Raw genomic sequence first — 13566 nt, 5'->3', positions numbered from 1 at the left:
CTGTGCCCTGGCCTGGTTTCTATACCATCATCAAATTTTACTCAGCAAGTGATACTCAAAGACACCAAAAGGCCTGCGAGGGGAAGCCATTTACCTAGAACTACCTAGTGAAGGACTGATGTTACCCTTTTGAAAAGAATTCTTTATGAAAAAGGCTTTGTCAGGTGCATTCCAGAAACTGTCTATTGTGCTTTGGGTGTCCTATGAGTCTCCTTGAAGCGGCTGCCTGAGTGGAAAAGCTCTCGGTGGAGAATGGACTGGACACACCCTGGCTGCCATCCCAGAAAGCAAGAGCTAGATCTTCAAAGATTATTTCTACCACCTACCTCGTAAACACAAGGACCTGAGTTTGATCCCTGGTACCAAAAAAAAAAAAGATTATTTCTACCTGCCTCTCCAGGACAACCCCTACTCACCCAGAGGGCTGCAGATCTTTTTGTGGCTGCTTCCAGAGGGCCTCTAGAGTCCAGGCTTTCTCTTCAAAGTGGTTACCTCAAGGAACAAAGAGCTGTTCCCTGGGGTCATTAAACTGTACATACTCTAAATGGCAGCCAAAATGGCTGCCTTAACCAAAAAAAGCCCTCTTGAGCTGGGTGTAGGGGTGTACACCTAAAATCCCAGCATTCAGGAGCCTGAGGCAGAAGGATTGCCGAGAGTTGGAGGCCAGCCTGAACTACATAGCAAGACCCTGTCTGAAAAAACAAAACAAAATTTTAAAAGCCTTCTTAGCAAATACAATTATAATTTCATAATATCCTGGGGATAGAGCTACAACCACCTTCTATGAATCTTTACGGAAATTCGGGTCTCCCATATGGTGAGGAGAAGGATCAGCCTCTTAACTGGATTCTGGAGTGGGTAGTTGTCCTCACTTCCCCTGACTCCTGCCCCTTCTGTTCAATGGGCTTCTGTGCTCTTACTGATGAAGGTCTCACTTTTTTACTGGTCCATATCCCATTCACCCTGGAATACGTCAACTTCCTGCTGCTCACAAGAAGCTTCATCAGGAGGCCTGCTCTGGAGATGAGCTTGGCACAGGCCAGTTGTACATGGGTCTTGGAACAGTCCATTTTCAGGCAGCTACATCTCAGGCCCTGAGCAGTCCATTTTTAAAGTTCAAATAACAGGAGAAAGCTTCATATCAATGTTGGGGATGAGGGGATGGACCTGCTAGTTTAGCTGAGCTTCAAACTGATCACCTGGCAATTACAGCAATGGAGGAGTAAAGTCTTTTGGGTTGGGGGTCAGTGTCCATGTTGGGTACTCCCACTGTGTCTCACTGGTCTGGTTATCAGTTGACGCTAGGTTGAATGTATCAGTGCTTTCTACAGAAGGAGCATATAATTCAGACAAAGAATTCTCCTGAACAAGCTGGTCTCCTGAAGATGAAAAGAATCCTCATGAAAGGGCTGTTCATTGCTGAGATCTCTTTGCAAGCTTTAGTCTGCTGCTTGCGTTTTCCTTTGTGAGGCTATTCATTCCAGTTAGCCTAGAGTGTTCCACGGGGCACTAGAGAGTAAGCTTGTAAAAGACAGTAGTGACTTTTTCTGGAATGTAATATACGTTTAGTTGCCTTCATGCTTTTAACTCTTAACATCTGCATGTTCCAAAATCCAAACGCTCATCAGGGCTTTGGCAGGGGGAGGTGGGAGACCTGCCCAATGAGGGCCATTTTCAGGGAGGAAGAGATGGCTGCCTTCTGTTCCTCTGTGTGGAAGGTGTTTGGGGCCAAGTTCTTGGGCCTTGGCACCCCTGAAGCTACTGTAGCTCCCCTGTGCTGGGTCTCTTGAGACATTTTGCTTCAGCAGCATTTTCCATGAGTGGCCAGGTGCTCTGCTTCTTCCTGATCCTCTGTTTCTGCATTGTCTTGAGGAGCTTTGTCAAGGTGCTCTTCAGACAATTGACCCTGTCCACTGTCCACAGCTGCCTTTTTCCATGCTGATCTTCTAACAGGCAGTTTTCCTGTGCTTGAACGCTTTTCAATTTCTTTGCAAAGACTGGCATTGAAATTTGGGACTAAAAGGCTAAACTACATAAACATGACAGTCAATTTTTTCCTGAATTTCTGTATCTAACAAATTTTGCAGAAAATATAGCTTCTTGAATTTATTTCTGTAAGTCAAATTGCTGGATTCAGGTTAGGGGAGGGCTTCTTACACAGCACTGTTTTTCAAATAATCCAGTGGATTATCTACATCTTGCACATTTGAAAAAAGCAGATGAATGGTAAAAATGTTGAGTCTATGTCTTAGATTTACCTCTGAGAAATACGGAAATATATAATTTAGAGCACTAATCAGCACATCACTTTTTCCATTAAAGTCTAGCATTCTTTCCCTGTGCAAGAAAAGATTATTACAACAAAGTTATTTAGATTTTGAAAGTGGCTTACTATATAAGTTGGAGATTATCTTCTTTTATTTTGTAAAGAACTAAAACAATATATTTTAAAATAAGGCACGCTCCAGTACAAGTACATAACACCTAGTATGAAATCTATAGATCTGCTCTGATTATTGCATGTATTTTTAAATTTTTTAATAAAATTATGTAGCCCAGGCTAGCCTTGAACTCGGGGCAATCCTGTTGCCTCAGCCTCCTGAGTGCTGGGGTTACAGGCTTGTGCTTTCCCTGCTTCTTAAACCATCTTAAATTTATTGCATAAAATGAAGCTTTTCTTGATTCATTTAAATTCAGCAAATACCTACACTCAAGGAAATCATAAGGACATTCAGATTTTTATTTTGTTGTTACATAGTAGTGTCAGCAATATATACGTAATTACCAAAGAAATTACAAAATATCATTTTATCTTAGTTCTTTCAATTCTAATCCAGTTTTAAAAAGCAAAGCCAGGGCCAGGGATTTAGCTTAGTGGTGCCACACCGGCCTTGCAAGTGCAAGGTCCTGAATTCCATGCCTGGTACCAAAAAAAAAAAAAGCCAGAAAGTACTAAACATTTAAGATTTCATAATATCTTGGTAGTAGATTGAAGAGTTTGATAGTCAAAATAATCCTACTTTTTAAAAAATTATTTTTAAAGATACAAATATCCACTGAGACTAGGTGAAGTAAACTGATTTAGCCAGTCATAAATTTGAGAAGGTGAAATAAGGCTCAAGTAGCCCACTTCTCACTACAGTTTGGAACCAGCCTGTCTGCAGAGAATGTCCACTCTGTTCTCCCATAGGACCAGGCTCCGTGTCTGCTGAGTGAGGTCTGCCCCAGTAGAGTGATATTAGAGACAGGGTAAATAATTCCTGAGTTTACTTCTGGAGTTTAGAGCTGTGATCTCTTGGACCTCCTCAAAAACCAACAAAGATGCACATTCTCAGTTTATAAGTAGCTACTAAAGATTAAATAAATCCATTTCATTCTCCTCGTAGGGATTTAGCAAATGAAGTATTTGCATCCAATAAAAAGAAGTATGGTATACACCATACCCTATCCCCATTACCTCTATCTAGATCCTGTACTCCTTCCATTGAGACTGAGTTCATTGTGATGGTAGTTTTGGAGTGCAAATCAATTTTTCTTTAGAAAATAGAAATACCTAAAATGAAGGATGAGTAGATTGAATTCCCATGTGCCTCAAAACTATACCCAACTAGGGCCGGGGATTTAGCTCAGTGGTTCCACTGCCTGCCTCACAGGCACAAGGTCCCAAGTTCGATCCCCAGTACAAAAAAAAAAAAACTATACCCAACTATAAAACAGATATTGTTGTATATGTCTTCTCCTTGCCCTGTACATTATGAGGTACTTGTTAAAAGCCTGTGGAATAGTCTATCACATAAATATCATGTCATTCATATCTATGTCTTAGCTGGCCTTAATCCAAACTTTTTAATATTTTGAATATTTGATAATGGGCATGTTAAGAATGTTTTATTTATACTGAGTTCCTGAAAATACTACAACTTTTGGGCATTTTTTGAATAATGATATGCCTCCTCAAGGTAACTACCTTCACCTTGTTTATGGCCACAGAATAGGTCCTAACGTTGGCTATAGAATAGATCCTAATGTGCTCATTCATATTACTATGGTGGCAAAAGACCAGCCAAGAGTACATAAGAACTCGGCATGAATCAGTAAAAACTCTTCACTGTATTTGTTTAAATAAATGTTCATTTATTTCAATTTATGTCACAATGTTTATTGTGTCAAAACTTTTAAGAATTTAGATATGTACAATTTTAAATTCATTTTTTCAAGAAGCTAGGCATAGTGGTACACACCTATAGTCCCAACGCTCTGGGAGGCTGAAGCAGGAAGATTGCAAATTTCAACCCAGCCTGAGTAACTTAGCCCCGTCTCAAAACAGAAAAATCAGAAGGGGCTAAGGCAGAGCAAAGGCCCTGGATTCAATCTCCAGTACCACAAAAAAATTTTTTTTAATTTAAAAAATTAATATAAAGGAAAACCATGAAGCAGCATAGGCTGTGGTCACCCTCAAAGAAACTACTGATTATCACTTTGAGAAACAATAGCTACCATTATGTTACAACAAATAAATGTATCAACCACCTCTTTTTCATAGCTATTCTCTTAGGTAGGTAGCATTATCCTCATTTTACAGCTGAAGAAACAAGCTTAGTGAAGTTCCTCAAGCTGAAGAAATAAAGTTAGTGAAGTTACTCAATGTCACCCAACAAGTAAGTCAAATAGACCCCAGTTTTTTGTTTTGTTTTTGCTTATTTGTTTTGTTTTTTGAGACAAGGTCTCACTCTGTAATTCAGGCTGATCTTGAACTCATTATGTAGCCCAGGCTAGCCTCGAACTTGTGACAATCCTCCTGCCTCACCTTCCTGAGTGCTGGGATTACAGGTGTGTACCAGCATGCCCAGTGACCAGTCTTTTAACTCCAAATCTCACACTTACTCAGTAAATTAGTGGTCTCTAACTTGAATACTATTTCTCAAAGGATAAACAACCTACTGAGTCATAAGAACAGAATAATGTATATCTCACTTAAACACTTTTTTCACTTTTATTTTTGATTAATCTAATATAATTATAAGTGGTTTTAAAATATATATAATTTGAAGATTTCATTACAATTTTAATTTAGCCAATATAACAAGACCCAGAATAATAGTGACTTGAATAAGATGTAGGCTTACTTCTCTCTTATAACCTAGTGTAAGCATTCGAAGCACTAACACTGTAGCTCCACAGTGTCAAGGTCCTGACTTCTTATTCTACAGCTTTCCTGTCTCTGGTATTGCCCTCATTGACAAGGCCCAGTGACTCACCACACCCACATTAAAGATGAAGAAAGGGGCAGGTGGTGGGAAAGCCCTTTTCCTTTAGAGGGCATGACCCTAAGGTGTAACACTATTTCTGCTCACATCCTATTAGTCACAACTTAGTTTCTTAGCTACAAGGGAAGCTGGGAAGTTAGTCTTTATCATGAGCAACCACAAGTCCAGGTGAATCCCATAACTATACAAGGAAAAACAGATGTAGAAGGATAACCAGGGAACCTCTGCCACAGGGTGCGTGCTTTTATTACAACATACTTCTAGTATTTCCTACCTTACTGGTACAGAGAGATAGAGACGACAGGGAGAGAGAGATGGGGGAGGGGCTGGAGAAAAGCAGGACAAGTGTAGATTCCAGGGTTGAAATAACTTTAAGTCTTAAGTTAGAGGGGAAAAGTAAGGTTGTGTTCAGTCCTAGAAGGTACATTTGGAATTCTACCAGTAGTTACAAGGATGAAGACAACTTTCATCGCCAGCTCCACATCATTGTGTGATCCTAGGCACTCTACCCAATGTTGGCCTATAAAATATACCTACCTTTTTAGGTAGGTTGTTGAGAGAATTAAGAAATACTAAAGGATGTGACACAGAGCTCACACAAAGTTAAGTACCCAATAAATATTATCATTACTGTAGATTGATACTTTTGGAAACTTCAGAGAAACTAATAATAGCGAACATAAAGGGTTATCAAAAAGATAGCTAAGCCATTTTTTTGTTTGTTGTTTTTTGAGGCAGGGTCCCCCTTTGTAGTTTAGGCTGGCCCTGAACTCACTATGTAGCCCACATTGGCCTTGAACTCATGGTGATCCTCCTGCCTCAGCCTCCAGAGTGCTGGGATTACAGGTGAGTGCCACCACCCCAGCTGCTAAGCCATTTTTTAACACTTGCTTATAAACTGCTGACTAGCCTAAACTGGTCTCAGCAATCAAATGCACTCTCATCAGGTCAAACTAGTCCTGATGATAGTAGACTTAAAATAGCCTTTAGCATCCATGAGAAGGATACGTGAGGATCCAGGGGGTGGGCAGTCTGTGCGGTAAGAAGGCTGCTGCCAGGGAAGCCCGAAGCTAGCAGTCAGATTTTCAGGAGATCGGATCTAGACAACTGCTCCAAGATAATCACAAATCTTTGCTAGCTCAGGACGGGAAGGGAGAGAAGGTAAGAAAAACACAGGAACTACTGTAAGTCAGCACTGAATTGAAATGTAAGCTGTTTTTTTGTTTGTTTGTTTTTGTTTTTGTTTTTTGGTACTGGGGATCGAACTCAGGTTCTTGCACTTGCACAGCAGACGGCAAAACCACTGAGCTAAATCCCTGGCCCAATGTAAGCTGTTTTTGACCAGCAAAGAACAACTAATGTTTCAGGGGTAAAAAAATAATAAAACTATGTGTTTCTTATTCTGCTCAGTCTGCCTCTTATCTATATTCCTCTCTTATAAAGACAGAAGAAAGGTTAAATTCTGAAGCTGACCATTTAAATGGGCATGCTTAGCAAGCACATTTAAATATTTAATTTTTTTTGGTACCGGTGATCGTATATTTAATTTTGAAAATGAAAGAAAAATCAAACAAGTTTATTTAAGGTTATTTCACTGATTAGAACCTTCTTATAAACACCCCCCCAGAAGACAGCTTTTTCTTTACTTGCCTCTTCTCTTTGCTGGACTCACCTGAGTCATCTTCCTATGAACAAAGAAAAAGAGGGTCAAATAAAACTTTCATGCTAAACACACATTTTCATATTTCTGCATTGTCTGTTCAAAAGAAAACAACTACACCAAGTATTTTCAGCTTTGATTAAATTTATCTTAGGATTTTGTATAAATCCCCCAATCTGAAGTGTCAAAAGCTTTATAATAGGCTGAATCATCAGACAGGAGGCACTTTGAGAAATCATCCAGTCCTACCTCTACCTAACACATTCCCCAAACACCTTAGTATTTCTAGTTCTATCTTAGACTAATATTTCACAACATACTGCTAACTGAAATGCAAATGTATTTCTAAAGTAGTTATTACAAGACCAGTATTTAGTTTTTGCAAAGTAAAAAGAAACCAGGAAGTTGTTATGATCCAATGAAGTGATACAGGTCTAGGACACAATTCATCCATAGTAACTTAAGAAAAACTTCTCTGGAAAGAAAATATGAAGCGTATCTGAATCTCCACACCGCATCACAAGTTGTCCATGGGGCCAAATACATCATGGCCATCTTCACTTGCAGAGAAGAACAAAGGTCCAAGCTTCCCCCCAGGACACTTTCTGCCTATCTACTCTGACACTAGATTGCCTGAAATACAGTCACCACTTGGGGTTTCTTGCTGTCACTTCTGCTGTTTTCTGTACTTGCTCTTTGTATCTGCTTCTCATTATCAATTTTTTAGGTTCTTTCTACATATCTATCCTTTTAATTTATCTAAGTATTTTTCTAAAGCAATATTCTGAATTCCAAATTCATAAAGCCTGTTATAAAAAGAGCCAAGACTACAAAGTCAAAAGGCTAGAGACTGAATACTGATTCCAATATTCTAGCTGTGTGAATTCAGACAAGTGACTTAACCCCTTGGAGCCTCGGCTGCTTCATATGGTAAATGAGAGTAGATAAAATGGTGCACAGAAAGATAACATGAGAAAGCACTTTGTGGAGATAGAGTGTTATACAAAAGTTTCTATTACTCCATGATCTGAGAAAAGGAATGTTATGTCAACTTCTACACTGGCTCCTTTCTACTCTTAAAACTGCTCTTTGGAGGAGCTAAAGCTTTTTTAAATGGATTCCATTCAAATAATTTTATTTTGGTTCTTTAGAATATTAAAATATTCATACCCTCTAGCTGTCTCAGAATTTTTATTGATTACTCTGCTAATAAAAAATGTTTTCTTTTTGGGGCCGGGGGTGTAGCTCAGTGGTAGACCCCTTGCCTACCGTGTGCGAGGTCCTGCGTTTTCCAACTCAGTATTTCCCTTATATGGTACAATAATGACAGTAATGTTTACTGCACTCTTATAAACCAAGCTATTATTCAGTCCTATCATTTAGGTGTGGGAAATGGGCAGGGAGAGAGAAAGTTACAGGGATAGACATAGATATATTCCTTAATCATGGCATTGGCTCAAGAAAGTATAAATTGTCTCCACCTTACAAATGAAGCACAGAGGTTAAATGGTTTTCCCAGCTCAAAATATGCTATAGGCAGGATTCAAACAGAAATACCTCTAATACAAAGCTTATACTCTTGTATACCATTTGCTGAGAAAAATAATTGTATTAAGGATACCAACCGTAGCCACTAAGTTAGGGACCTGAATTTTCTTTATTGTTTCTCTGAGGTCATCCACTTCTGCTCGATACTCATCTAGTTGACATTCTAATTTTTCTCTACGTAGTCGTTCATATTCTAGCTGGCCTTGTAGCTCTTTGATGATCCTGTCAAAAAAATTTTTGCAATCAATCTCCAACGTCAACTAACAATTATTTTTGGTAATAGTGGAAAGTACTGTATCCATGTGTTGTATTTAAGGCAAATAAAATGAAGAAACCATTTAACGATATCTTAAGGGTCTACTATGAACCAGCATTTATCTAGGCACTAAGGATAGGTAGTGAACAAAAGGCCAAAATATGGCCACTTTACTTTAGGAATAAAGGAAGGCCAACAGTAAAGAAATACATAAATAAAATATAACATAGTGTTGGAAGGTTGCAAATCCTAAGGGGAAAAAAAATAAAGCAAGGAAGAATATAAAATGTTACAGATGAGATTAACACTTCCTATACAGGAGCTGGGAAGGCTTTACTGAGAAGGGGGATGTAGCTCAATGTGAAGGCCTTAGGCTCAATCTCCAGTATCTCTCTCTCTCTCTCTCTCTCTCTCCCTCTCCCTCTCCCTCTCTCTCTCTCTCTCTCACACACACACACACACACACACACACACACACACACACACAAACACAAACCTAGACAAAAAGTTCTGTGACTTGAGCCAGGGATTTTATGTGCCTATACCTGGAAGATGAGGGGCACAGAATTCCAAAAGCATGCTGGGTTGGGGGTTAGGTGCTAAGGAGGGCAGTCTAAGAGTATACAGTAGTATTTCTGATACAAACACGAGTGGGGTTAAGATTGGGGATAGGGAAGAGGAATGTCAACTGTGAAAGCCTAGAAATTCAACAGATAGGAAGGGAAAAATCATCCCCAGGACAGAATAATACAATTATGTTTTGTTGTATTATGGGTTTGATCTAACTAATGGATAATAATAAAAAAAAAGAATATCCTCAAGTCAATATGTATCTACTTTTCCTTTACATATATCTAGGATCAAGAGTTTGTATCCAAAGAATAAATGTCTTACGATGTACTTAACACATAAGTGTGCTGGCAAAGCAGGCGGTGCCACCACTGAGCTAAATCCCCGGTTTATGTCATTCTCTTTACGGATCTATATCTGACTAAACTAGAAGTCTTCTTTCCTGACATTCTTTGCTTCCTGTTCACTCTAGAAAGCAGACAGAAGGTACAGAGACAGTAGCAGCCATTAATTAATCAGAGAGGTACCCAATATCCAAGAAGCCAACTGAGGGTACAGGAAGTGAATGGTGAGGACAGGTACACAACTGCTCACAGCCTCCAGACACAAGAGCATTCTCTCATGGGTGCTATAGTCAGTGGACCAGGAGTGGCTCTCAGATTCTCAAGCGGGCAGTTCAGTCTGATGGGGATGTTAAAACACTGTCACCTGTGCACGACAAAAGCTCAAAGTAGCTGTGGTCTCAAAAAAAAGTCTTACTTCCTTAAAAGGTATCAGTTTTGTAAGATGAAGAGAGTTCGAAGTTGGTTGCACAACTATGTGAATGTATTTAAAGCTACTGAACTATACATTTAACACGGTTAAGAAGATAAAATTATGTTATATGTATTTTACCACAATTTTTAAAAAAAAGGAATCTTAACTCCTCTATCTAGGGGCTTAGATGGAACCTAATATGCTTCATGAGATGAAAGAACAAGTTGCTGATCAAAAAATTTTGACACAGCATTTAGAGAAATAACAATACAAATCATTAAAATGTTATGGATATTACTTTTCAGACTCAAGTTGTTCTTTCTTCTGCTTTAGATCCTCTTCTGTTATCCCACCCAAATGTTTGTAGTTGCTCTCAGCAATTTCCAGGGAGTGTCTCAATTCTACAATCTTCTTATAAGCTCTCACTGCAAGACAGTTGAATAAGAACCTAATTTAGACAGATAACATGTGTTCTCAGGGTGCTGGTCCTCTCAAGCATTTCCTTCTTCTAGAGCCACTGTCTCTGGTTTGGGTAGAGAGCTGGGGAGTGGCATACACTGTATATAGAAGGATAAATATTAGTAGCAGAATATTTGGATGATCAAGCAATGACATACCTAACTGGAGGATTCTTCCTCACCTACTGGGGCAAGTATCAGCTTGTTATAACTGTTATTGCTATGAACAACATTTAAAGAAGACCAGCAGTGTATTAGGATGAGTATAATATTATAGGGCCATTTATGATCTACTGTACCTCACAAAATTTGAAAAAAAATGAAATATGCTTGACTAATTTAAAATAAACCACTTGTGTATAGTGATGCATGCCTGTAATCCCAGAAATTAAAATAAAATAAAATAAAGTAAAATAAAAAATAAAATAAAAAAAAAAATAAAATAAAATAAAATCCAGCCCTAAATTTTGTGACTAGCCACTTGTAACATCCATGCAAAAAAGCAATAACAAAAACCCAAAAAAACTATCCAAGAGGATACTGAGAGGAAGAAGTACGTTGAAAGCTTTTTTGAGCTATTTTTCAACTGTCAAAATTGTTTTTCCATCCGTTATGGCAATGTTTCTCAACCTTAGCTGATTTTACCACTCAAGGGACATCTGGCAAGGTCTAGAGTATCTAGATATTTTTGCTTTTCACAACTTGGGAGTGGGGAGGGAAAAGGTAAGCTATTGGAATCTAGTCAGCAGAGGCTCAGGATGCTACTAAACATCTTATAATGCACAGGAACCCCTCCCCCCAAACAATAATTTTCTGGACCAAAACGTTAAGATTATAAAAATTGAGAAATTCTGCTTTACAGAACCAGATTAGGAAATTACAGCCTCTTCTTCCTAAAACATACCATTCTGTTTTATCCATCCAGATGATAGAGCTACAAGTTCCAAACTGCACATGCCAGAATCAACTGAGGTGTGTTAAAAAAATGTGCATGTCTGAACCCTAGCTGAGACCTACAAATTCAAGCATCTCTAGTTAGTAAAATCTCCTCAGATAATCCTGAGGAACAAACAGGTCCTGGAACCACTATAACTAATAAAAAGCCACATAAGAAAAGATTTAAAAACCTGTAGCTATTTAGCTTGCATAATATTTCTCAATATTTGAAAGGCTGTGTTTTCAAAGACCTGTTCAGTGGGGTTCTCAGAGGTTAAAACTGGAATTAATTGGGATTAACTTCAGGAAGACAGATTTTTAACTCAATAAAGGAGAGACTGTAACAAAAACAATAATAACTACCATGTATTTATAAAATGCCTGATGTGCAAGACACTACACTAAATACATCACACATTTAAATCCTCATAGAAACTGTCAAAAAGGAAATGACCTACCTTGTTACTGCAAATAACTGAATGGAGGCTAGATGACATGTGACAGTGTCTGAGTTACTTTTCTTGTTGCTGAGACAAAATATCTGATGCCCAAAGTTAAGGGAAGAAAATTTTATTTAGCTTATATTTGTAGAGGTTTCAGGCCATAATCGGCTGGCTCCAAGTTAGGGTGGCATGGCAGAAGAGCATCACACAGGAGAACCAGTTCATGGTGGCCAAACAGCAAAAGCAACAAAGAACCTTACCAGCTTCTCTCTGTTCCTTGTATATTTTATCTAGGCTACCAGAATTAGGGTGGTGCCAAACTAATCAGTGTACTGATTGAGTAATCACATAACTTTAATCCCAACATCACACACTCTACATTCAGCCACCTATGAAAAAGACCCACCTATGACCGCATGAAGCTTTGAGGGGGACATATAGACCCAAACCATAACAGATAGCAATCTGGAGCAAGCAGTCACATCTCAAATAGTTATAGGACTCTGTGATGCCATGGCCCTAAACCTAATTCACTAAAAAGTGCCCTGAACTAAAGTTCACTGCAAGAAATATTCAGTATGACAAGAACTCCAACCAGTCCCTTGTAGGTGCTCCAGCAAAAGACTAGGATCCCAAGAAGGTACCATCTACTCCTTTGATTTTTTTTCCCTGCAATAAAATTTAATAGGGATGATAATATAGCACATGACTTGATATATACTATCCCTTCACCAAGCAAGCACCCCAGCTGGGCATCAGTGATCCTCAGAGTACACAAAAGGTACTAAGAGCTCATTTGTATGGCACACACTATAGAAAGAAGTGCTAGTGTGTTGTTGGTCTCTTCTGCAATATCCTTTTGAAATTTCTTGGTTTTCTGACAGTGATCTCTTTACAGCTGTCTTCTCAAATAATTTCAGAATATACAAATCCTACAAGATCATCAGCTCATTTTCTGTAGTTCTAGATCTGCATTCTCAAAGAATCTCCAAGAAATCTAAGCAATAAAATAAAAAATAAACTGGACTTTATAAAACTGTAAAACTTTGCATTGCCAAGGACCATAAAAATAACCCACAGCAATGGAGAACACACCTGTAAATCATAGATCTAAAAAGTACTTTCCTATCCAGATGTACTTTCATAACTCAATTCTAATTTAGTACCTTGGGCAAATTTAAATTATATCAGAAACTTCACCTAGACAAGTAAATGAGTATGTTCTCTTTCCACCTAATTGATAACCTGCCTGAATATGTTATGCCCTTCCCCACCATCCAGTCCTTTCTGTCCATATAGTTTGTGATTTAAACACAAATCGAATCACATCATTCCTCAACTCAAACACTAACAAAAGCTTTCTATTTAAAGTAAAATCTAAATAAATAAATAAAGTAAAATCTAAAGTCCTTACTGGGCCCTTGCTTACCTCTCCAACCGTATCCATCACCTCTTCCTTAGTGTTTTTTCCCCAGACATTCTGATCATGCTCAGTCCAACTCATGGCCTTTACATACTGCTCCCTCTGCTTGGAATGTTCTTCCAGGAACTTCATATGGCTCACCCTCATCACTCAGGTCTTCTCAAATGTCACCTTCCTCAGAGAGGCCTAACAGCTATCTACAGTATCACCTTACTTCTTTTTCTTTATACATCTATTTTTTATCAATTA

At 38.5% G+C, this 13566-nt stretch overlaps 1 protein-coding gene across 8 annotated transcripts in view; it reads right to left on the bottom strand.

The window, feature by feature from the left end:
• Positions 1 to 13566, bottom strand: part of Ankrd42 (ankyrin repeat domain 42) — a 62141-nt gene that overhangs the window by 5825 nt on the left and 42750 nt on the right. For 5 of the 8 annotated variants that reach the window (XM_087212244.1, XM_087212243.1, XM_021247153.2 and 2 more), the window contains 3 exons: positions 10356 to 10482; positions 8553 to 8697; positions 6940 to 6952 (listed from right to left, as the gene is read on the bottom strand). In XM_087212244.1, coding sequence (XP_087068370.1) covers positions 6940 to 6952; positions 8553 to 8697; positions 10356 to 10482 — 285 coding nt within the window. Of the gene's footprint in view, positions 1 to 6827; positions 6953 to 8552; positions 8698 to 10355; positions 10483 to 13566 lie in introns of those variants that run through there. The other 3 variants (XM_087212246.1, XM_087212248.1, XM_087212245.1) reach the window with 2 other exon arrangements.

The sequence above is a fragment of the Heterocephalus glaber genome, unplaced genomic scaffold (assembly GCF_053883595.1).
Source record: "Heterocephalus glaber isolate CG9 unplaced genomic scaffold, H.glaber_assembly_v1.0 deba00001429, whole genome shotgun sequence".
Lineage (NCBI taxonomy): Eukaryota > Metazoa > Chordata > Mammalia > Rodentia > Bathyergidae > Heterocephalus > Heterocephalus glaber.
This window is presented reverse-complemented; position numbering and strand designations above follow the sequence as displayed.